Source organism: Oncorhynchus masou, chromosome 5 (genome assembly GCF_036934945.1).
Source record: "Oncorhynchus masou masou isolate Uvic2021 chromosome 5, UVic_Omas_1.1, whole genome shotgun sequence".
In the NCBI taxonomy this organism is placed as follows: Eukaryota; Metazoa; Chordata; class Actinopteri; order Salmoniformes; family Salmonidae; genus Oncorhynchus; species Oncorhynchus masou.
This window is the reverse complement of record NC_088216.1, coordinates 2,357,239-2,380,306: the sequence shown is the minus strand read 5'-3', so window position 1 is coordinate 2,380,306 and position 23,068 is coordinate 2,357,239. Positions and strand designations below refer to the sequence as shown.

Genomic DNA, 23,068 nt, shown 5'->3' with positions numbered 1-23,068 from the left:
TCGTCTTTGTAGTTCGCCAGGTGAAATCACACCCCCTTCCCTGTCTGGTCTGTAAATGGGTCTGGTCTGTTCCCCCTACCCTCCCTGTAGTTCGTGAGGTGTGGTCTCTCCCCCTTCCCTGTCTGTCTGTAGTTCGCCAGGTGAGGTGTGGTCAGTCTCCCCTTCCCTGTCTGGTCTGTAGTTCGCCAGGTGAGGTGTGGTCTGGTCTGTAGTTCGCCAGGTGAGGTGTGGTCTGTCTCCCCCTTCCCTGTCTGGTCTGTAGTTCGCCAGGTGAGGTGTGGTCAGTCTCCCCCTACCCTGTCTGGTCTGTAGTTCGCCAGGTGAGGTGTGGTCTGTTCCCCTTCCCTGTCTGGTCTGTAGTTCACCAGGTGAGGTGTGGTCAGTCCCCCCCTTCCCTGTCTGGTCTGTAGTTCGCCAGGTGAGGTGTGAGACAGACTGTATCATGTTCGTGCTTCTCTGCCTTTTTTTTACCTGTTTTTACATGTGGTTTTCAACATGAAGCCTTTCCTCTTGTACAGAACTTTCTGAAGGTTTCATTAAACATGTTTTTAAAAGTTCAATATTCTTCCACATTTAATAAAGTCTTGAAAGAGGTTGTGTTTCACTGGTTGTCGTCATTCACTTGAAAGCAGACTAAACTCAAAGCATTATGGGTAGGAAGAGTCCAACTGAACAGGGTGTGTTACTGTAAACCTGTTTACATGTTGCTTTGGTTGAATGTTGCGGTAGGGTTGGTCTATAATGTAACCATAGACACCTCTGCTGTAACTAGGGTTAATCTTTAATTTCACAACCCCCGACGACCAGCGTAGAATGAGGGATCATGGGTTGCGTTCAGTTCACTGCGTTGCGTAGCCATTAGAACGGCACGTTTCTCCTATTCTGGAACGTACTTTAAGGCATGTGTGGTGAGCAGTGAGTGATGTATTTAAAGGGCGGTGCTGACAGCATCACCCAACACCCCCTGTTGATTTCTTTCATTGCTGTACAAGCGAGTGGTGTTTTCACATCTGTATGATCAGATTCCTGGGGCCTTCGATTCTCCTTTCAATATATCCCTGTACGATCTGGGGCCTTCGATTCTCCTTTCAATATATCCCTGTTTGATCCGGAAACGCCTCGGAGCAACAACGGCTCAGCAGCAATGTGGTAGTCCACACAAGCTCACAGAACGGGAACGAGAGCGTAACTCTTAGAAATTGTCTGTCCTCGGTTGACAACACTCACTACCGAGTTTCCAAACTGCCTCTGGAAGCAACATCAGCAAAATGACTCTTCATTGGGAGCTTCATGAAATGGGATTCCATTGGCGAGCAGCCACACGTAAGCCTAAGATCACCATGCGCGAAGCCAACCGTCGGCTGGAGTGGTGTGAAGCTCGCCTCCATTGGACTCTGGAGCAGTGGAAACGTGTTCTCTGGAGTGATGAATCACGCTTCACCATCTGGCAGTTCGAAGGAAGAAACTGGGTTTGGATGCCAGGAGACGCTACCTGCCCCAATGCATAGTGCATTTGTAAAGTTTGGTGGAGAACGCTACCCGCCCCAATGCGTAGTGCATTTGTAAAGTTTGGTGGAGAACGCTACCCGCCCCAATGCATAGTGCATTTGTAAAGTTTGGTGGAGAACACTACCTGCCCCAATGCATAGTGCATTTGTAAAGTTTGGTGGAGAACACTACCTGCCCCAATGCACAGTGCATTTGTAAAGTTTGGTGGAGAACGCTACCTGCCCCAATGCATAGTGCATTTGTAAAGTTTGGTGGAGAACGCTACCTGCCCCAATGCATAGTGCATTTGTAAAGTTTGGTGGAGAACGCTACCTGCCCCAATGCATAGTGCATTTGTAAAGTTTGGTGGAGAACGCTACCTGCCCCAATGCATAGTGCATTTGTAAAGTTTGGTGGAGAACACTACCCGCCCCAATGCATAGTGCATTTGTAAAGTTTGGTGGAGAACACTACCTGCCCCAATGCATAGTGCATTTGTAAAGTTTGGTGGAGGAGGAATAATGTTCTGGGGCTGTTTTTCTTGTCATTTCCTCGGGTTTCTAAAGCTCCCCATAGTGACATCTCCATTTTCAACTTTCTCTGTAACTTTTGACACGAATCAGCTACTTTGACCACCTATGAACATCTGGACTAGTAACCAGCAGGTAGTCTAGTGGTTAGCGTGTTGGTCCAGTAACCAGCAGGTAGCCTAGTGGTTAGAGCGTTGGACGAGTAACCAGCAGGTAGTCTAGTGGTTAGCGTGTTGGACCAGTAAACAGCAGGTAGCCTAGTGGTTAGCATTGGACTAGTAACCAGCAGGTAGCCTAGTGGTTAGCATTGGACTAGTAACCAGCAGGTAGCCTAGTGGTTAGAGCGTTGGACTAGTAACCAGCAGGTAGCCTAGTGGTTGGAGCATTGGACGAGTAACCAGCAGGTAACCCAGTGGTTAGAGGCAGGTAGCCTAGTGGTTGGAGCATTGGACCAGTAACCAGCAATTAGCCTAGTGGTTAGCGTTGGACTAGTAACCAGCAGGTAGTCTAGTGGTTAGAGTGTTGGACCAGTAACCAGCAGGTAGCCTAGTGGTTAGAGAGTTGGACTAGTAACCAGCAGGTAGCCTAGTGGTTAGTGCGTTGGACTAGTAACCAGCAGGTAGCCTAGTGGTTAGAGCGTTGGACTAGTAACCAGCAGGTAGCCTAGTGGTTGGAGCGTTGGACTAGTAACCAGCAGGTAGCCTAGTGTTTAGTGTGTTGGACTAGTGCCTTTAGTTTAGCAGGCTAACACAGTCTGGTGATGTCTTTAGTTCAGCAGGCTAACACAGTCTGGTGATGTCTTTAGTTCAGCAGGCTAACACAGTCTGGTGATGTCTTTAGTTCAGCAGGCTAACACAGTCTGGTGATGTCTTTATTTCAGCAGGCTAAGACAGTCTGGTGATGCCTTTAGTTCAACAGGCTAACACAGTCTGGTGATGTCTTTAGTTCAGCAGGCTAACACAGTCTGGTGATGCCTTTAGTTCAACAGGCTAACACAGTCTTGTGATGCCTTTAGTTCAGCAGGCTAACACAGTCTTGTGATGCCTTTAGTTCAACAGGCTAACACAGTCTGGTGATGTCTTTAGTTCAGCAGGCTAACACAGTCTGGTGATGTCTTTAGCAGGCTAACACAGTCTGGTGATGTATTTAGTTCAGCAGGCTAACACAGTCTGGTGATGCCTTTAGTTCAGCAGGCTAACACAGTCTGGTGATGCCTTTAGTTCAGCAGGCTAACACAGTCTGGTGATGCCTTTAGTTCAGCAGGCTAACACAGTCTGGTGATGCCTTTAGTTCAGCAGGCTAACACAGTCTGGTGATGCCTTTAGTTCAGCAGGCTAACACAGTCTGGTGATGCCTTTAGTTCAGCAGGCTAACACAGTCTGGTGATGTATTTAGTTCATCAGGCTAACACAGTCTGGTGATGTCTTTAGTTCAGCAGGCTAGCACAGTCTGGTGATGTCTTTAGTTCCTCAGGCTAACACAGTCTGGTGATGTCTTTAGTTCAGCAGGCTAACACAGTCTGGTGATGTCTTTAGTTCAGCAGGCTAACACAGTCTGGTGATGTATTTAGTTCAGCAGGCTAACACAGTCTGGTGATGTCTTTAGTTCAGCAGGCTAACACAGTCTGGTGATGCCTTTAGTTCAGCAGGCTAACACAGTCTGGTGATGTCTTTAGTTCAGCAGGCTAACACAGTCTGGTGATGTCTTTAGTTCAGCAGGCTAACACAGTCTGGTGATGCCTTTAGTTCAGCAGGCTAACACAGTCTGGTGATGCCTTTAGTTCAGCAGGCTAACACAGTCTGGTGATGTCTTTAGTTCAGCAGGCTAACACAGTCTGGTGATGTCTTTAGTTCAGCAGGCTAACACAGTCTGGTGATGTCTTTAGTTCAGCAGGCTAACACAGTCTGGTGATGTCTTTAGTTCAGCAGGCTAACACAGTCTGGTGATGCCTTTAGTTCAGCAGGCTAACACAGTCAGAAGGACGTGTTGTTCAAACCCGGTCAGCCGGACTCCGCCCACCTTTGTCTGACTTCCCAGGGTTTCACTGCAGCGGTGTGTCTGCGGTCACCTTGCATTCCCATCAGCCTCTCTGGCTCATAAACACTGATTGGTAATACTCAGATATCAGCCGTGTGTGAGTGCAGAGTGTGTTTGATATACTCATAGTGAGTTACACCTGATAGGAGTGTGTTAGTTGGCTGTCGACAACTGTAGTGTATCTGTGCCAACTATGATAAAGAATTCTTAAACTAACGGCTCAGCAGAAACACACACACACACCACACCCATCTCTCTCACACACACACACACACACACACACACACACACACACACACACACAGACACACACCCATCTCTCACACACACACACACACACACACACACCCATCTCTCTCACACACACACACACAGACACACACCCATCTCTATCACACACACACACACACACAAGCGGAGAGGGGCTGTTATCAGCGGCATCAAAGTACACGTTTCTTATCAGCCCTACCTTACGTTCCCCTCAGCAGCACGCACACACACACACTACACACAGACACACACAGTCCCCAGACCCAGACCTCCTCTGTGTGAGAGTCAGTTCCCAGACCTCCTCTGTGTGAGAGTCAGTTCCCAGACCTCCTCTGTGTGAGAGTCAGTCCCACTGTGAATCACTATGATGAGGACACTACTGCTGCTGTGTGTGACTCTCTGCTGTCTGAGCCTCTCTGTTGCCGGTGACAGCTCTACCTCTCTCCCGGAGGAGAACGGGGTTCTGCTGTTGAAGAAGGACAACTTTAACCGAGCTCTCAAACAAAACAAACAGCTGCTGGTGCACTTTTGTAAGTAACCCTAACCCTCTAACCCCCTTACCTTTAACCCTGAGTACTGTAGCTAATACTAACCCTGAGTACTGTAGCTAATACTAACCCTCTAACCTTTAACCCTGAGTACTGTAGCTAATACTAACCCTGAGTACTGTAGCTAATACTAACCCTCTAACCTTTAACCCTGAGTACTGTAGCTAATACTAACCCTGAGTACTGTAGCTAATACTAACCCTCTAACCTTTAACACTGAGTACCGTAGCTAATACTAACCCTGAGTACTGTAGCTACTATCCTCTAACCCCCTAACCTTTAACCCTGAGTACTGTAGCTAATACTAACCCCCTAACCTTTAACCCTGAGTACTATAGCTAATACTAACCCTCTAACCTTTAACCCTGAGTACTATAGCTAATACTAACCCCCTAACCTTTAACCCTGAGTACTGTAGCTAATACTAACCCTCTAACTTTTAACCCTGAGTACTATAGATAATACTAACCCTCTAACCTTTAACCCTGAGTACTGTAGCTAATACTGACCCTGTGTACTGTAGCTACTACCCTCTAACCCCCGAACCTTTAACCCTGAGTACTATAGCTAATACTAACACACTAACCTTTTACCCTGAGTGCTGTAGCTAATACTGACCCTGAGTACTGTAGCTACTACCCTCTAACCCCCTAACCTTTAAACCCTGAGTACTGTAGCTAATACTAACCCTGAGTACTGTAGCTAATACTAACCCTCTAGCCTTTAATCCTGAGTACTGTAGCTAATACTAACCCTCTAACCTTTAACCCTGAGTACTATAGATAATACTAACCCTCTAACCCCCTAATCTTTAACCCTGAGTACTGTAGCTAATACTAACCCTGAGTACTGTAGCTTATACTAACCCTGAGTACTATAGCTAATACTAACCCTGAGTACTGTAGCTAATACTAACCCCCTAACCTTTAACCCTGAGTACTATAGCTAATACTAACACACTAACATTTAACCCTGAGTACTGTAGCTAATACTAACCCTCTAACCTTTAACCCTGAGTATTGTAGCTAATACTAACCCCCTAACCCCCTAACCTTTAACCCTGAGTACTGTAGCTAATACTAACCCTGAGTACTGTAGCTAATACTAACCCTCTAACCTTTAACCCTGAGTACTGTAGCAAATACTAACCCTCTAACATTTAACCCTGAGTACTGTAGCTAATACTAACCCTCTAACATTTAACCCTCAGTACTGTAGCTAATACTAACCCTCTAACCTTTAACCCTGAGTACTGTAGCTAATACTAACTCTCTAACATTTAACCCTGAGTACTGTAGCTAATATTAACCCTCAAACATTTAACCCAGAGTACTGTAGCTAATACTAACCCTGTAACCTTTAACCCTGACTATTGTAGATACTACTAACCCTCTAACCTTTAACCCTGAGAACTGTAGCTACTACCCTCTAACCCCCTAACCTTTAACCCTGAGTACTATAGCTAATACTAACCCTGAGTACTATAGATAATACTAACCCTGAGTACTATAGCTAATACTAACCCTCTAACCTTTAACCCTGAGTACTGTAGCTAACACTAACCCTCTAACCTTTAACACTGAGTACAGTAGCTAATACTAACCCTGAGTACTGTAGCTACTACCCTCTAACCCCCTAACCTTTAACCCTGAGTACTGTAGCTACTACCTTCTAACCCCGTAACCTTTAAACCTAAGTACTATAGCTAATACAAACCCTGAGTACTGTAGCTAGTACTAACCAGCCTGGTACTGGAACCAATCAGCAGAGGGCTGGTGTTAACCCTAAACCCCCTACACATCCAGCCTGGTACTGGAACCAATCAGCAGAGGGCTGGTGTTAACCCTAAACCCCCTACACATCCAGCCTGGTACTGGAACCAATCAGCAGAGGGCTGGTGTTAACCCTAAACCCCCTACACATCCAGCCTGGTACTGGAACCAATCAGCAGAGGGCTGGTGTTAACCCTAAACCCCCTACACATCCAGCCTGGTACTGGAACCAATCAGCAGAGGGCTGGTGTTAACCCTAAACCCCCTACACATCCAGCCTGGTACTGGAACCAATCAGCAGAGGGCTGGTGTTAACCCTAAACCCCCTACACATCCAGCCTGGTACTGGAACCAATCAGCAGAGGGCTGGTGTTAACCCTGAACCCCCTACACATCCAGCCTGGTACTGGAACCAATCAGCAGAGGGCTGGTGTTAACCCTAAACCCCCTACACATCCAGCCTGGTACTGGAACCAATCAGCAGAGGGCTGGTGTTAACCCTAAACCCCCTACACATCCAGCCTGGTACTGGAACCAATCTGCAGAGGGCTGGTGTTAACCCTAAACCCCCTACACATCCAGCCTGGTACTGGAACCAATCAGCAGAGGGCTGGTGTTAACCCTAAACCCCCTACACATCCAGCCTGGTACTGGAACCAATCAGCAGAGGGCTGGTTTTAGTGCAGGCTGTTGTTCCAAACGAACTGATTCTACCAATCATCTGATTCTACTGACTGCCATGACCAGGCTTTTAATATGGGGTCATAGTGGTGGTATTTACACTACATGACCAAAAGTATGTGGACACCTGCTCATCAAACATCTCATTCCAACATCATGGGCATTATTATGGAGATGGCCCCCTTTTGCTGATATAACAGCCTCCACTCTTCTGGGAAGGCTTTCCACTAGATGTAGGAACATTGCTGCTATAACAGCCTCCACTCTTCTGGGAAGGCTTTCCACTAGATGTAGGAACATTGTTGCTATAACAGCCTCCACTCTTCTGGGAAGGCTTTCCACTAGATGTAGGAACATTGCTGCTATAACAGCCTCCACTCTTCTGGGAAGGCTTTCCACTAGATGTAGGAACGTTGCTGCTATAACAGCCTCCACTCTTCTGGGAAGGCTTTCCACTAGATGTAGGAACATTGCTGCTATAACAGCCTCCTCTCTTCTGGGAAGGCTTTCCACTAGATGTAGGAACATTGCTGCTATAACAGCCTCCACTCTTCTGGGAAGGCTTTCCACTAGATGTTGGAACATTGTTGCTATAACAGCCTCCAGGCTTCTGGGAAGGCTTTCCACTAGATGTAGGAACGTTGCTGCTATAACAGCCTCCACTCTTCTGGGAAGGCTTTCCACTAAATGTAGGAACATTGCTGCTATAACAGCCTCCACTCTTCTAGGAAGGCTTTCCACTAGATGTTGGAACATTGCTGCTATAACAGCCTCCAGGCTTCTGGGAAGGCTTTCCACTAGATGTAGGAACATTGCTGCTATAACAGCCTCCACTCTTCTGGGAAGGCTTTCCACTAGATGTAGGAACATTGCTGCTATAACAGCCTCCACTCTTCTAGGAAGGCTTTCCACTAGATGTTGGAACATTGCTGCTATAACAGCCTCCACTCTTCTGGGAAGGCTTTCCACTAGATGTTGGAACATTGCTGCTATAACAGCCTCCACTCTTCTGGGAAGGCTTTCTACTAGTTGTTGGAACATTGCTGCTATAACAGCCTCCACTCTTCAGGGAAGGCTTTCCACTAGATGTTGGAACATTGCTGAGGGGACTTGTTTCCATTCAGCCACAAGAGCATTAGTGAGGTCGGGCACTGATGTTGGGCGATTAGACCTGGTTCGCAGTCGGCAATTCAATTCATCCCAAAAGTGTTCGATGGGGTTGAGGTCAGGGCTCTGTGCAGGCCAGTCAAGTTCTTCCACACTGATCCCTACAAAACATTTCTGTATGGACCTCGGTTTGTGCACGGAGGCATTACATTTACATTTACATTTAAGTCATTTAGCAGACGCTCTTATCCAGAGCGACTTACAAATTGGTGAATTCACCTTCTGACATCCAGTGGAACAGCCACTTTACAATAGTGCATCTAAGTCATTAAGGGGGGGGGTGAGAAGGATTACTTATCCTATCCTAGGTATTCCTTGAAGAGGTGGGGTTTCAGGTGTCTCCGGAAGGTGGTGATTGACTCCGCTGTCCTGGCGTCGTGAGGGAGTTTGTTCCACCATTGGGGGGCCAGAGCAGCGAACAGTTTTGACTGGGCTGAGCGGGAACTGTACTTCCTCAATGGTAGGGAGGCGAGCAGGCCAGAGGTGGATGAACGCAGTGCCCTTGCTTGGGTGTAGGGCCTGATCAGAGCCTGGAGGTACTGCGGTGCCGTTCCCCTCACAGCTCCGTAGGCAAGCACCATGGTCTTGTAGCGGATGCGAGCTTCAACTGGAAGCCAGTGGAGAGAGCGGAGGAGCGGGGTGACGTGAGAGAACTTGGGAAGGTTGAACACCAGACGGGCTGCGGCGTTCTGGATGAGTTGTAGGGGTTTAATGGCACAGGCAGGGAGCCCAGCCAACAGCGAGTTGCAGTAATCCAGACGGGAGATGACAAGTGCCTGGATTAGGACCTGCGCCGCTTCCTGTGTGAGGCAGGGTCGTACTCTGCGGATGTTGTAGAGCATGAACCTACAGGAACGGGCCACCGCCATGATGTTGGTTGAGAACGACAGGGTGTTGTCCAGGATCACGCCAAGGTTCTTAGCGCTCTGGGAGGAGGACACAATGGAGTTGTCAACCGTGATGGCGAGGTCATGGAACGGGCAGTCCTTCCCCGGGAGGAAGAGCAGCTCCGTCTTGCCGAGGTTCAGCTTGAGGTGGTGATCCGTCATCCACACTGATATGTCTGCCAGACATGCAGAGATGCGATTCGCCACCTGGTCATCAGAAGGGGGAAAGGAGAAGATTAATTGTGTGTCGTCTGCATAGCAATGATAGGAGAGACCATGTGAGGTTATGACAGAGCCAAGTGACTTGGTGTATAGCGAGAATAGGAGAGGGCCTAGAACAGAGCCCTGGGGGACACCAGTGGTGAGAGCGCGTGGCGAGGGAGACAGATTCTCGCCACGCCACCTGGTAGGAGCGACCTGTCAGGTAGGACGCAATCCAAGCGTGGGCCGCGCCGGAGATGCCCAACTCGGAGAGGGTGGAGAGGAGGATCTGATGGTTCACAGTATCGAAGGCAGCCGATAGGTCTAGAAGGATGAGAGCAGAGGAGAGAGAGTTAGCTTTAGCAGTGCGGAGCGCCTCCGTGATGCAGAGAAGAGCAGTCTCAGTTGAATGACTAGTCTTGAAACCTGACTGATTTGGATCAAGAAGGTCATTCTGAGAGAGATAGAGGGAGAGCTGGCCAAGGACGGCACGTTCAAGAGTTTTGGAGAGAAAAGAAAGAAGGGATACTGGTCTGTAGTTGTTGACATCGGAGGGATCGAGTGTAGGTTTCTTCAGAAGGGGTGCAACTCTCGCTCTCTTGAAGACGGGAGGGACGTAGCCAGCGGTCAGGGATGAGTTGATGAGCGAGGTGAGGTAAGGGAGAAGGTCCCCGGAAATGGTCTGGAGGAGAGAGGAGGGGATAGGGTCGAGCGGGCAGGTTGTTGGGCGGCCGGCCGTCACAAGAAGCGAGATTTCATCTGGAGAGAGAGGGGAGAAAGAGGTCAGAGCACAGGGTAGGGCAGTGTGAGCAGAACCAGCGGTGTCGTTTGACTTAGCAAACGAGGATCGGATGTCGTCGACCTTCTTTTCAAAATGGTTGACGAAGTCATCTGCAGAGAGGGAGGAGGGGGGGGAGGGGGAGGAGGATTCAGAAGGGAGGAGAAGGTGGCAAAGAGCTTCCTAGGGTTAGAGGCAGATGCTTGGAATTTAGAGTGGTAGAAAGTGGCTTTAGCAGCAGAGACAGAGGAGGAAAATGTAGAGAGGAGGGAGTGAAAGGATGCCAGGTCCGCAGGGAGGCGAGTTTTCCTCCATTTCCGCTCGGCTGCCCGGAGCTCTGTTCTGTGAGCTCGCAATGAGTCATCGAGCCACGGAGCGGGAGGGGAGGACCGAGCCGGCCTGGAGGATAGGGGACATAGAGAGTCAAAGGATGCAGAAAGGGAAGAGAGGAGGGTTGAGGAGGCAGAGTCAGGAGAAAGGTTGGAGAAGGTATGAGCAGAGGGAAGAGATGAAAGGATGGAAGAGGAAAGAGTAGCGGGGGAGAGAGAGCGAAGGTTGGGACGGCGCGATACCATCCGAGTAGGGGCAGTGTGGGAAGTGTTGGATGAGAGCGAGAGGGAAAAGGATACAAGGTAGTGGTCGGAGACTTGGAGGGGAGTTGCAGTGAGGTTAGTGGAAGAACAGCATCTAGTAAAGATGAGGTCGAGCGTATTGCCTGCCTTGTGAGTAGGGGGGAAGGTGAGAGGGTGAGGTCAAAAGAGGAGAGGAGTGGAAAGAAGGAGGCAGAGAGGAATGAGTCAAAGGTAGACGTGGGGAGGTTAAAGTCGCCCAGGACTGTGAGAGGTGAGCCGTCCTCAGGAAAGGAGCTTATCAAGGCATCAAGCTCATTGATGAACTCTCCGAGGGAACCTGGAGGGCGATAAATGATAAGAATGTTAAGCTTGAAAGGGCTGGTAACTGTGACAGCATGGAATTCAAAGGAGGCGATAGATAGATGGGTAAGGGGAGAGAGAGAGAATGACCACTTGGGAGAGATGAGGATCCCGGTGCCACCACCCCGCTGACCAGAAGCTCTCGGGGTGTGCGAGAACACGTGGGCGGACGAAGAGAGAGCAGTAGGAGTAGCAGTGTTTGCTGAAACAGGAAAGAGCCTTCCCCAAACTGTTGCCACAAAGTTGAAAGAGCAGAATCGTCTAGAATGTCATTGTATGCTGGAGCATTAAGATTTCCCTTCACTGGAATGAAGGGACCAAGCCCGAACCATGAAAAACAGTTCCAGTCCATTATTCCTCCTCCACCAAACTTTACAGTTTGCACTCTGTATCCAGGCAGATAGCGTTCTCCTGGCATTCCCCAAACAAAGATGTGTCCGTCGGGCTGCCAGATGGTGAAGCGTGATTCATCACCCCATAGAACGCTCCAGTCCAAAGGCCACGAGCTTCACACCACTCCAGTCGATGCTCATGGTGATCTCAGGCTTGTGTGCGGCTGCTCGGTCATGGAAACTCATTTCATGAAGCTCCCGACGAAGAGTTCTTGTGTTGACGTTGCTACCAAAGGCAGTTTGGAGTGATGTAACCATGATGGAACCGTGGTAGTGAGTGATGTAACCGTGGTAGTGAGTGATGTAACCGTGGTAGTGAGTGATGTAACCGTGGTAGTGAGTGATGTAACCGTGATGTAACAGTGGTAGTGAGTGATGTAACTGTGGTAGTGAGTGATGTAACCGTGGTAGTGAGTGATGTAACCGTGGTAGTGATTGATGTAACCGTGGTAGTGATTGATGTAACCGTGGTAGTGAGTGATGTAACCGTGGTAGTGAGTGATGTAACCGTGGTTGTGAGTGATGTAACCGTGGTAGTGAGTGATGTAACCGTGGTAGTGAGTGATGTAACCGTGGTAGTGAGGGATGTAACCGTGGTTGTGAGTGATGTAACCGTGGTAGTGAGTGATGTAACCGTGGTAGTGAGGGATGTAACCGAGATGTAACCGTGGTAGTGAGTGATCTAACCGTGGAAAGATGATTTTAATGATTTTTTTACTCTCTACACTCTTCAGCACTGGGTGGTTCTGTTCTGTGAGCTTGTGTGGCCTACCACTTCAAGGCTGAGCTGTTGTTGCTCCCAAATGTTTCCACTTCACAAGAACAGCACTAACAGTTGACCGGGGGGCAGCTCTAGCAGGGAAGCTCTAGCAGGACAGCTCTAGCAGGGCAGCTCTAGCAGGGAAGCTCTAGCAGGACAGCTCTAGCAGGGAAGCTCTAGCAGGACAGCTCTAGCAGGGAAGCTCTAGCAGGACAGCTCTAGCAGGGCAGCTCTAGCAGGGCAGCTCTAGCAGGGCAGAAATGTGACGGACTGACTTGTTGGAAAGGAGGCATCATGTGACATTGCCACGTTGAAAGTCACTGAGCTCCATTCTACTGCCAATGTTTGTCTATGGAGATTACGTGGCTGTGTGCGGAAATAGACTCATCCACTCATTTGAAGGGGTGTCCAGATACTTTTGTATATATATTGTTTCTGGGGACTTAGTAGTTGTAGTTATATGGGGTCATAGTAGTAGTTATATATATATATATTCACCTTCATTTAACCAGGTAGACAAGTTCTCATTTGCAACTGTGACCTGGCCAAGATAAAGCATAGCAGTGTGAACAGACAACAACAGAGTTACACATGGAGTAAACAAACAAACAATCAATAACACAGTAGAAAAATAAAAGGTCTATATACAGTGTGTGCAAATGAGGTAGGATAAGGGAGGTAAGGCAATAAGTAGGCCATAGTGGCAAAATAATTATAATTTAGCAATTAAACACTGGAGTGATTGATGTGCAGAAGATGAATGTGCAAGTAGAGATACTGGGGTGCAAAGGAGCAAGATAAATGAATAAATACTGTATGGGGATGAGGTAGGTAGATAGATGGGCTTTTTACAGATGAGCTGTGTACAGGTGCAGTGATCTGTAAGCTGCTCTGACAGCTGATGCTTAAAGTTAGTGAGGGAGATGTGAGTCTCCAGCTTCAGACATTTTTCGTTCCAATCATTGGCAGCAGAGAACTGGAAGGAAAGACGGCCAAAGGAGGAATTGGCTTTGGGGGTGACCAGTGAGATCTACCTGCTGGAGCGCGTGCTACGGGTGGGTGCTGCTCTGGTGACCAGTGAGATATACCTGCTGGAGCGCGTGCTACGGGTGGGTGCTGCTCTGGTGACCAGTGAGATATACCTGCTGGAGCGCGTGCTACGGGTGGGTGCTGCTCTGGTGACCAGTGAGCTGAGATAAGGCGGGGCTTTACCTAGCAGAGACTTGTAGATAACCTGTAGCTAGTGGGTTTGGCGACGAGTATGAAGCGAGGGCCAACCAACGAGTGTACAGGTCACAATGTTAATGTGTAATGTGTGTGTGTGTAATGTGTGTGTGTGTAATGTGTGTGTGTGTGTGTAATGTGTGTGTAATGTGTGTGTAATTTGTGTGTAATGTGTGTGTGTGTAATGTGTGTGTAATGTGTGTGTGTGTGTGTGTGTAATGTGTGTGTGTGTGTGTGTGTGTGTGTGTAATGTGTGTGTGTGTAATGTGTGTGTGTAATGTGTGTGTAATGTGTGTATTGTGTGTGTAATGTGTGTATTGTGTGTGTAATGTTTGTGTGTGTGTAATGTGTGTGTGTGATGTGTGTTTAATGTGTGTGTGTGTGTATTGTCTGTGTATTGTGTGTGTGTGTAATGTGTGTGTAATGTGTGTGTGCAATGTGTATACAATATGTGTGTGTGTGTAATGTGTGTGTAATGTGTGTGTGTGTGTGTGTGTAATGTGTGTGTGTGTGTAATGTGTGTGTGTACAATGTGTGTGTAATGTGTGTGTGTGTGTCTGTGTAATGTGTGTGTGTAATGTGTGTGTGTAATGTGTGTGTGTAATGTGTGTGTGTAATGTGAGTGTGTGTGTGTGTAATGTGTGTAATGTGTGTGTAATGTGAGTGTGTGTGTAATGTGTGTGTAATGTGTGTGTAATGTGTGTGTAATGTGTGTGTGTGTAATTTGTGTGTGTGTGTGTGTGTGTGTGTGTGTGTGTGTGTGTGTGTGTGTGTGTGTGTGTGTGTGTGTGTGTGTGTGTGTGTGTGTGTGTAATGTGTGTGTAATGTGTGTATTGTGTGTGTAATGTGTGTATTGTGTGTGTAATGTTTGTGTGTGTGTAATGTGTGTGTGTGATGTGTGTTTAATGTGTGTGTGTGTGTATTGTCTGTGTATTGTGTGTGTGTGTAATGTGTGTGTAATGTGTGTGTGTAATGTGTATACAATATGTGTGTGTGTGTAATGTGTGTGTAATGTGTGTGTGTGTAATGTGTGTGTGTGTGTAATGTGTGTGTGTGTGTAATGTGTGTGTGTACAATGTGTGTGTAATGTGTGTGTGTGTGTCTGTGTAATGTGTGTGTGTAATGTGTGTGTGTAATGTGTGTGTGTAATGTGAGTGTGTGTGTGTGTAATGTGTGTAATGTGTGTGTAATGTGAGTGTGTGTGTAATGTGAGTGTAATGTGTGTGTAATGTGTGTGTGTGTGTGTAGTCGCTCCTCTCTCTGGGGATTCCCAGCGGCTGGCGTTGGCGTTCCGTGGAGCCGCGGAGCAGCTGATTGGCTCGGAGGTGAAACTGGGCATAGTCGACGTCTCCAAGGAAACCAATCTGACCAAGGAACTGAACGCCACGACTCCACCCCCTCTACGGCTCTACCTATCAGGAGACAGACACAACCCTGTACCCTGCCCAGGTACACACACACACACACACATTACACACACACACATTACACACATTACACACACACACACACACACACACACACACACACACACACACACACACACACACACACACACACACATCTCTCTCTCTCCCCCCTGTCAGTTTTCCAGAGTTCGGCCTCCATCGTAACGTGGCTAAAGAGGAGGGCGGGACCTAGCGCTGACATCATCACTGACCTGAACCAATCAGATCGCTTCGTCGCCTCAGAGGAGATGGTTGTTCTCGGACTGTTTAAGGTGACATCCCCTTCCTGTTGGGCCTGTAGTACTTCCTGTCCTGTACCTGTGATGTGTGTGCGACCTCAACAACCCCTAGCGGACGACCCTAGAGGGTGCTCAGAGGGACAGACACACAGACAGCCATTCCCTCTGATCCAGACTGGAGTAAATACATTTGTAGAACAGACCTTCGGTTTAGTTTAACCCTAACCTTCGGTTTAGTTTAACCCTAACCCTAACCTTCGGTTTAGTTTAACCCTAACATTCGGTTTAGTTTAACCCTAACCCAAAACTTTGGTTTAGTTTAACCCTAACACCAAACTTTGGTTTAGTTTAACCCTAACCCCAACCTTCGGTTTAGTTTAACCCGAACATTCGGTTTAGTTTAACCCTAACCCTAACCTTCGGTTTAGTTTAACCCTAACCCCAACCTTCGGTTTAGTTTAACCCTAACCTTCGGTTTAGTTCAACCCTAACCTTTGGTTTAGTTTAACCCTAACCCCAATCTTCGTTTTAGTTTAACCCTAACCTTCGGTTTAGTTTATCCCCAACCTTCGGTTTAGTTTAACCCTAACCTTCGGTTTAGTTTAACCCTAACCCTAACCTTCGGTTTAGTTTAACCCTAACCCTAAACTTCAGTTTAGTTTAACCCTAACCCTAACCTTCGGTTTAGTTAAACCCTAACATTCGGTTTAGTTTAACCCTAACCCTAACCTTTGGTTTAGTTTAACCCTAACCCTAACCTTCGGTTTAGTTTAACCCTAACCTTCGGTTTAGTTTAACCCTAACCCTAACCTTCGGTTTAGTTTAACCCTAACCTTCGGTTTAGTTTAACCCTAACCCTAACCTTTGGTTTAGTTTAACCCTAACCTTCAGTTTAGTTTAACCCTAACCCTAGCCTTCGGTTTAGTTTAACCCTAACCCTAACCTTCGGTTCAGTTTAACCCTAACCTTCGGTTTAGTTTAACCCTAACCCCAACCTTTGGTTTAGTTTAACCCTAACCCCAACCTTTGGTTTAGTTTAACCCTAACCCTAACCTTCGGTTTAGTTTAACCCTAACCCTAACCTTCGGTTTAGTTTAACCCAAACCCCAACCTTCGGTTTAGTTTAACCCGAACCTTCGGTTTAGTTTAACCCTAACCCTAACCTTCAGTTTAGTTTAACCCTAACCTTCAGTTTAGTTTAACCCTAACCCTAACCTTCGGTTTAGTTTAACACTAACCTTCGGTTTAGGTTAACCCTAACCCTAACCTTCGGTTTAGTTTAACCCTAACCCCAACCTTCGGTTTAGTTTAACCCGAACCTTCGGTTTAGTTTAACCCTAACCCTAACCTTCGGTTTAGTTTAACCCTAACCCCAACCTTCGTTTTAGTTTAACCCCAACCTTCGGTTTAGTTTAACCCAAACCTTCGGTTTAGTTTAACCCTAACCCTAACCTTCAGTTTAGTTTAACCCTAACCCTAACCTTCGGTTTAGTTTAACCCTAACCCTAACCTTCGATTTAGTTTAACCCTAACCTTCGGTTTAGTTTAACCCTAACCCTAACCTTCGGTTTAGTTTAACCCTAACCTTCAGTTTAGTTTAACCCTAACCCTAGCCTTCGGTTTAGTTTAACCCAAACCCGAACCTTCGATTTAGTTTAACCCTAACCATAACCTTCGGTTTAGTTAAACCCTAACCTTCGGTTCAGTTTAACCCTAACCCTAACCTTCGGTTTAGTTTAACCCTAACCCCAGCCTTTGTGTTCGTCTAGGACGTGGAGCATCCCTACCTCCCTCCAGACAGTATTTGAAACGTTTCTGTGTTTGTCTAGGACGTGGAGCGTCCCTACCTCCCTCCAGACAGTATTTGAAACGTTTCTGTGTTTGTCTAGGACGTGGAGCGTCCCTACCTCCCTCCAGACAGTATTTGAAACGTTTCTGTGTTTGTGTTTGTCTAGGACGTGGCGCGTCCCTACCTCCCTCCAGACAGTATTTGAAACGTTTCTGTGTTTGTGTTTGTCTAGGACGTGGAGCGTCCCTACCTCCCTCCAGACAGTATTTGAAACGTTTCTGTGTTTGTCTAGGACGTGGAGCGTCCCTACCTCCCTCCAGACAGTATTTGAAACATTTCTGTGTTTGTCTAGGACGTGGAGCGTCCCTACCTCCCTCCAGACAGTATTTGAAACATTTCTGTGTTTGTCTAGGACGTGGAGCGTCCCTACCTCCCTCCAGACAGTATTTGAAACGTTTCTGTGTTTGTCTAGGACGTGGAGCGTCCCTACCTCCCTCCAGACAGTATTTGAAACATTTCTGTGTTTGTCTAGGACGTGGAGCGTCCCTACCTCCCTCCAGACAGTATTTGAAACATTTCTGTGTTTGTCTAGGACGTGGAGCGTCCCTACCTCCCTCCAGACAGTATTTGAAACGTTTCTGTGTTTGTGTTTGTCTAGGACGTGGAGCGTCCCTACCTCCCTCCAGACAGTATTTGAAACATTTCTGTGTTTGTCTAGGACGTGGAGCGTCCCTACCTCCCTCCAGACAGTATTTGAAACGTTTCTGTGTTTGTGTTTGTCTAGGACGTGGAGCGTCCCTACCTCCCTCCAGACAGTATTTGAAACGTTTCTGTGTTTGTGTTTGTCTAGGACGTGGAGCGTCCCTACCTCCCTCCAGACAGTATTTGAAACGTTTCTGTGTTTGTGTTTGTCTAGGATGTGGAGCGTCCCTACCTCCCTCCAGACAGTATTTGAAACGTTTCTGTGTTTGTCTAGGACCTGGAGCATCCCTACCTCCCTCCAGACAGTATTTGAAACGTTTCTGTGTTTGTGTTTGTCTAGGACGTGGAGCGTCCCTACCTCCCTCCAGACAGTATTTGAAACGTTTCTGTGTTTGTCTAGGACGTGGAGCGGGGTCGTGTGGAGGTTTTCTACGCCGCCGCCGTTGACGTCCCTGACCTCTCTTTCTCTGTGACCCGGAACCAAGACATCTTCAGGAAGTATGACATCACACAAGACTCCGTGCTGCTAGTCCGACAGGTTAGTCAGAGACAGAAGTTGTGTCTGTCTGTCTGTCTGGTCTGGTCTGGTCTGGTCTGGTCTGGTCTACCCTACCCTACCCTACCCTACCCTACCCTACCCTACCCTACCCCACCCTATCCTATCCTACCCTACCCTACCCTTGTACAGGTATTGAAGGTAACCTGTGTGTGTAGTCTACCCCTGTACAGGTATTGAAGGTAACCTGTGTGTGTAGTCTACCCCTGTACAGGTATTGAAGGTAACCAGTCAGATGTCTAAAGAGGATCTCATTTCCTTCATCACCGTTCATCAACTGGAGCTGGTTACTGAATACAACGGACAGGTATACACTCACATAAAATACACACTCATACGTACACACACATGCCCAGACGCAGGAAGGAATGCCCAGACGTATGTGTAGCAGATGCAGGTTTGTAAAGTCATTCCTCAGCGTGAAATGTCGCAACGATGTCTAATGTCTCCATTAGCTAGCTTTAAAATGTCTCCACTAGCTAGCTTTAAATTGTCTCCACTAGCTAGCTTTAAAATGTCTCCACTAGCTAGCTTTAAAATGTCTCCACTAGCTAGCTTTAAAATGTCTCAGGTAACTAGCTTTAAAATGTCTCCACTAGCTAGCTTTAAAATGTCTCCACTAGCTAGCTTTAAATTGTCTCCACTAGCTAGCTTTAAAATGTCTCCACTAGCTAGCTTTAAACTGTCTCCACTAGCTAACTTTAAAATGTCTCCACTAGCTAGCTTTAAAATGTCTCCACTAGCTAGCTTTAAAATGTCTCCACTAGCTAGCTTTAAAATGTCTCCACTAGCTAGCTTTAACTTGTCTCCACTAGCTAGCTTTAAACTGTCTCCACTAGCTAGCTTTAAAATGTCTCCACTAGCTAGCTTTAAAATGTCTCCACTAGCTAGCTTTAAAATGTCTCCACTAGCTAGCTTTAAAATGTCTCCACTAGCTAGCTTTACAATGTCTCCACTAGCTAGCTTTACAATGTCTCCACTAGCTAGCTTTAAAATGTCTCAACGAGCTAGCTTTAAATTGTCTCCACTAGCTAGCTTTAAAATGTCTCAACTAGCTAGCTTTAAAATGTCTCCACTAGCTAGCTTTACAATGTCTCCACTAGCTAGCTTTACAATGTCTCCACTAGCTAGCTTTAAAATGTCTCAACGAGCTAGCTTTAAATTGTCTCCACTAGCTAGCTTTAAAATGTCTCAACTAGCTAGCTTTAAAATGTCTCCACTAGCTAGCTTTAAAATGTATCCACTAGCTAGCTTTAAAATGTCTCAACTAGCTAGCTTTAAAATGTCTCCACTAGCTAGCTTTAAAATGTCTCCACTAGCTAGCTTTAAAATGTCTCCACTAGGTAGCTCTAAACCATCTCCACAAGCTAGCTTTAAAATGTTTGAAATAATTAGCTTTTAAACATCTCCACTAGCTAGCTTAAAAATGTCTCCACTTTAAAGTGTCTAACTCAATTTTGGTGGGAAGAACATTTCAGGAGGTCTGTCTTGTTTATTTATTATTTATATTATTATTTGTAAGTTTAAGACCTGTGAGACTAGTCTTTTTTAAAGAGAGCCCTGCATATACAAATTCATAGAACAAAAAAATCTATTTTAATTAAGAAGGAATGCCCAGACGCATGTGTAACAGATGGAGATTTGTAAAGTCATTCCTCAGCATGAAATGTCTCCACTAGCTAGCTTTAAAATGTCTCCACTAGCTAGCTTTAAATTGTCTCCACTAGCTAGCTTTAAATTGTCTCCACTAGCTAGCTTTAAATTGTCTCCACTAGCTAGCTTTAAATTGTCTCCACTAGCTAGCTTTAAAATGTCTCCACTAGCTAGCTTTAAAATGTCTCCACTAGCTAGCTTTAAAATGTCTCCACTAGCTAGCTTTAAAATGTCTCAACTAGCTAGCTTTAAAATGTCTCCACAAGCTAGCTTTAAAATGTCTGAAATAATTCGCTTTTGAACGTCTCCACTAGACAGGAGAGTGTCAAACTGTTTAGGGACAGAGGGGCAGCACAGCTAGTTATTATGACCAAGTTAAGGAGACAGTCAGTCAAACTGCTTAGGGACAGAGTCATCAAGAGACATAGAAACATTTGCATTGTTCTTTGTAAATATAGCAACACTCCCACCGCTGCCAATTCTGTAGACATTAGAACATTAGAACATCCGTAGACATTAGAACATTAGAACATCTGTAGACATTAGAACATTAGAACATCTGTAGACATTAGAACATTAGAACATCCGTAGACATTAGAACATTAGAACATCTGTAGACATTAGAACCAGAGTGACTCTGCCAATTCTGTCTGATCTGTAGACATTAGAACCAGACAGAGACACATCAGAGTCCAACACAGAATTATTCAACCAATTTACAGACCTTATCAGAATGTCCACGTTGGATTTAGAAGCAAGAAGTTCCAAAACTTCAGTTATTTACAAATTCAAGACCGCAGCTGATCAGTAGCTAACCCCTTATGATAATAATACCATGGGATTTCAGGTCAGATGCAGTCTCTCATACAATCTCCAATCAGTAGCTAACCCCTTATGATAATAATACCATGGGATTTCAGGTCAGATGCAGTCTCTCATACAATCTCCAATCAGTAGCTAACCCCTTATGATAATAATACCATGGGATTTCAGGTCAGATGCAGTCTCTCATACAATCTCCAATCAGTAGCTAACCCCTTATGATAATAATACCATGGGATTTCAGAGATACATATCTCGCTCTCTCTCGCTCTCTCTCGCTCTCTCTCGCTCTCTCTCGCTCTCGCTCGCTCTCTCTCTCTCTCTCTCTCTCTCTCTCTCTCTCTCTCTCTCTCTCTCTCTCTCTCTCCATCTCTCTCTCTAACTCTCTCTCTCTAACTCTCTCTCCCAGTCCCCCTCTCTCTCTCTCTCTCTCTAAATTCCATTCAATTCAATTCAAGGGGCTTTATTGGCATGGGAAACATGTGTTAACATTGCCAAAGCAAGTGAGGTAGATAATATACAAAAGTGAAATAAACAATAAAAATTAACAGTAAACATTACACATACAGAAGTTTCAAAACAATAAAGACATTACAAATGTCAAATATATATACAGTGTTTTAACAATGTACAAATGGTTAAAGTACACAAGGGAAAATAAATAAGCATAAATATGGGTTGTATTTACAATGATGTTTGTTCTTCACTGGTTGCCCTTTTCTCATGGCAACAGGTCACAAATCTTGCTGCTGTGATGGCAGACGGTGGTATTTCACCCAGTAGATATGGGAGTTTTTCAAAATTGGATTTGTTTTCAAATTTTTTGTGGATCTGTGTAATCTGAGGGAAATTTGTATCTCTAATATGGTCATACGTTGGACAGGAGGTTAGGAAGTGCAGCTCAGTTTCCACCTCATTTTGTGGGCTGTGAGCATATAGCCTGTCTTCTCTTGAGAGCCAGGTCTGTCTACAGCGGCCTTTCTCAATAGCAAGGCTATGCTCACTGAGTCTGTACATAGTCAAAGCTTTCCTTAAGTTTGGGTCAGTCACAGTGGACAGGTATTCTGCCACTGTGTACTCTCTGTTTAGGGCCAAAGAGCATTCTAGTTTGCTCTGTTTTTTTGTTCTTTCCAATGTGACAAGTAATTATCTTTTTGTTTTCTCATGATTTGGTTGGGTCTAATTGTGCTGCTGTGTTCACAAACACACCCTACAGAGCCCCAGGACCAGCTTGCATAGGGGACTCTTCCCCAGGTTCACCTCTCTGTAGGTGATGGCTTTGTTGTGGAATGTTTGGGAATCGCTTCCTTTTAGGTGGTTGTAGTATTTAACAGCTCTTTTCTGGATGTTGATAATTAGTGGGTATCGGCCTAATTCTGCTCTGCATGCATTATTTGGTGTTCTCTCTCTCCCTCCCTCCAGACTGCCAGCCGTATCCTCTCCTCTCCAGTGTTAAATCACGCCATTCTGTTTGTCAATAAGACTGATGAACGGTTTCAGACGGTCTACTCTGACTTCCAGGCTGCTGCTGCCCCCTACAGGGGAAAGGTAGGTACTACAACACAACTACTATAATACACACTGCTGCTGCCCCCTACAGGGGAAAGGTAGGTACTACAACACAACTACTATAATACACACTGCTGCCCCCTACAGGGGAACGACAGGTACTACAACACAACTACTATAATACACACTGCTGCTGCCCCCTACAGGGGAACGATAGGTACTACAACACAACTACTATAATACACACTGCTGCCCCCTACAGGGGAACGATAGGTACTACAACACAACTACTATAATACACACTGCTCCATCTCCTCCTTACCTCCCTACCTCCCTAACCTCTCCGTCCCTCCACCTCCACCCTCCCCTCTCCGTCCCTCCACCTCCACCCTCCCCTCCCCTCTCCGTCCCTCCACCTCCACCCCCCTCCCCTCTCCGTCCCTCTCCACCTCCACCCTCCCCTCTCCGTCCCTCCACCTCCACCCTCCCCTCCCCTCTCCGCCCCTCCACCTCCTCCCTCCCCACTCCGTCCCTCCACCTCCTCCCTCCCCACTCCGTCCCTCCACCTCCACCCTCCCCTCCCCTCTCCACCTCTCCAGGTATTATTTGTGATGGTAGATGTGGACGAGCCGAGGAATGGTAGAATGTTGGAGTATTTCCGTGTCCGGGAGAGTGAGGCTCCG

At 46.6% G+C, this 23,068-nt stretch overlaps 1 protein-coding gene and 1 long non-coding RNA gene across 2 annotated transcripts in view; both read left to right on the top strand.

Annotated features, from left to right (window-relative positions):
• The first annotated feature begins 124 nt into the window (after positions 1–124).
• On the top strand, positions 125–593 carry LOC135526044 (uncharacterized). Its single transcript, XR_010453235.1, has 2 exons — positions 125–194; positions 226–593. It is a non-coding gene; the product is annotated as an uncharacterized LOC135526044 (long non-coding RNA).
• Positions 594–4,570: 3,977 nt separating this feature from the next.
• LOC135530927 (protein disulfide-isomerase-like) overlaps positions 4,571–23,068 on the top strand; it is a 29,275-nt gene continuing 10,777 nt past the window's right edge. Inside the window, exons 1-7 of the mRNA XM_064959097.1 lie at positions 4,571–4,855; positions 14,916–15,116; positions 15,254–15,387; positions 18,246–18,383; positions 18,601–18,708; positions 22,299–22,424; positions 22,985–23,068. The exon at positions 22,985–23,068 is cut by the window's right edge and continues 114 nt beyond it. Coding sequence (XP_064815169.1) covers positions 4,690–4,855; positions 14,916–15,116; positions 15,254–15,387; positions 18,246–18,383; positions 18,601–18,708; positions 22,299–22,424; positions 22,985–23,068 — 957 coding nt within the window. The 5' untranslated portion in view covers positions 4,571–4,689. The remainder of the gene's footprint in view (positions 4,856–14,915; positions 15,117–15,253; positions 15,388–18,245; positions 18,384–18,600; positions 18,709–22,298; positions 22,425–22,984) is intronic.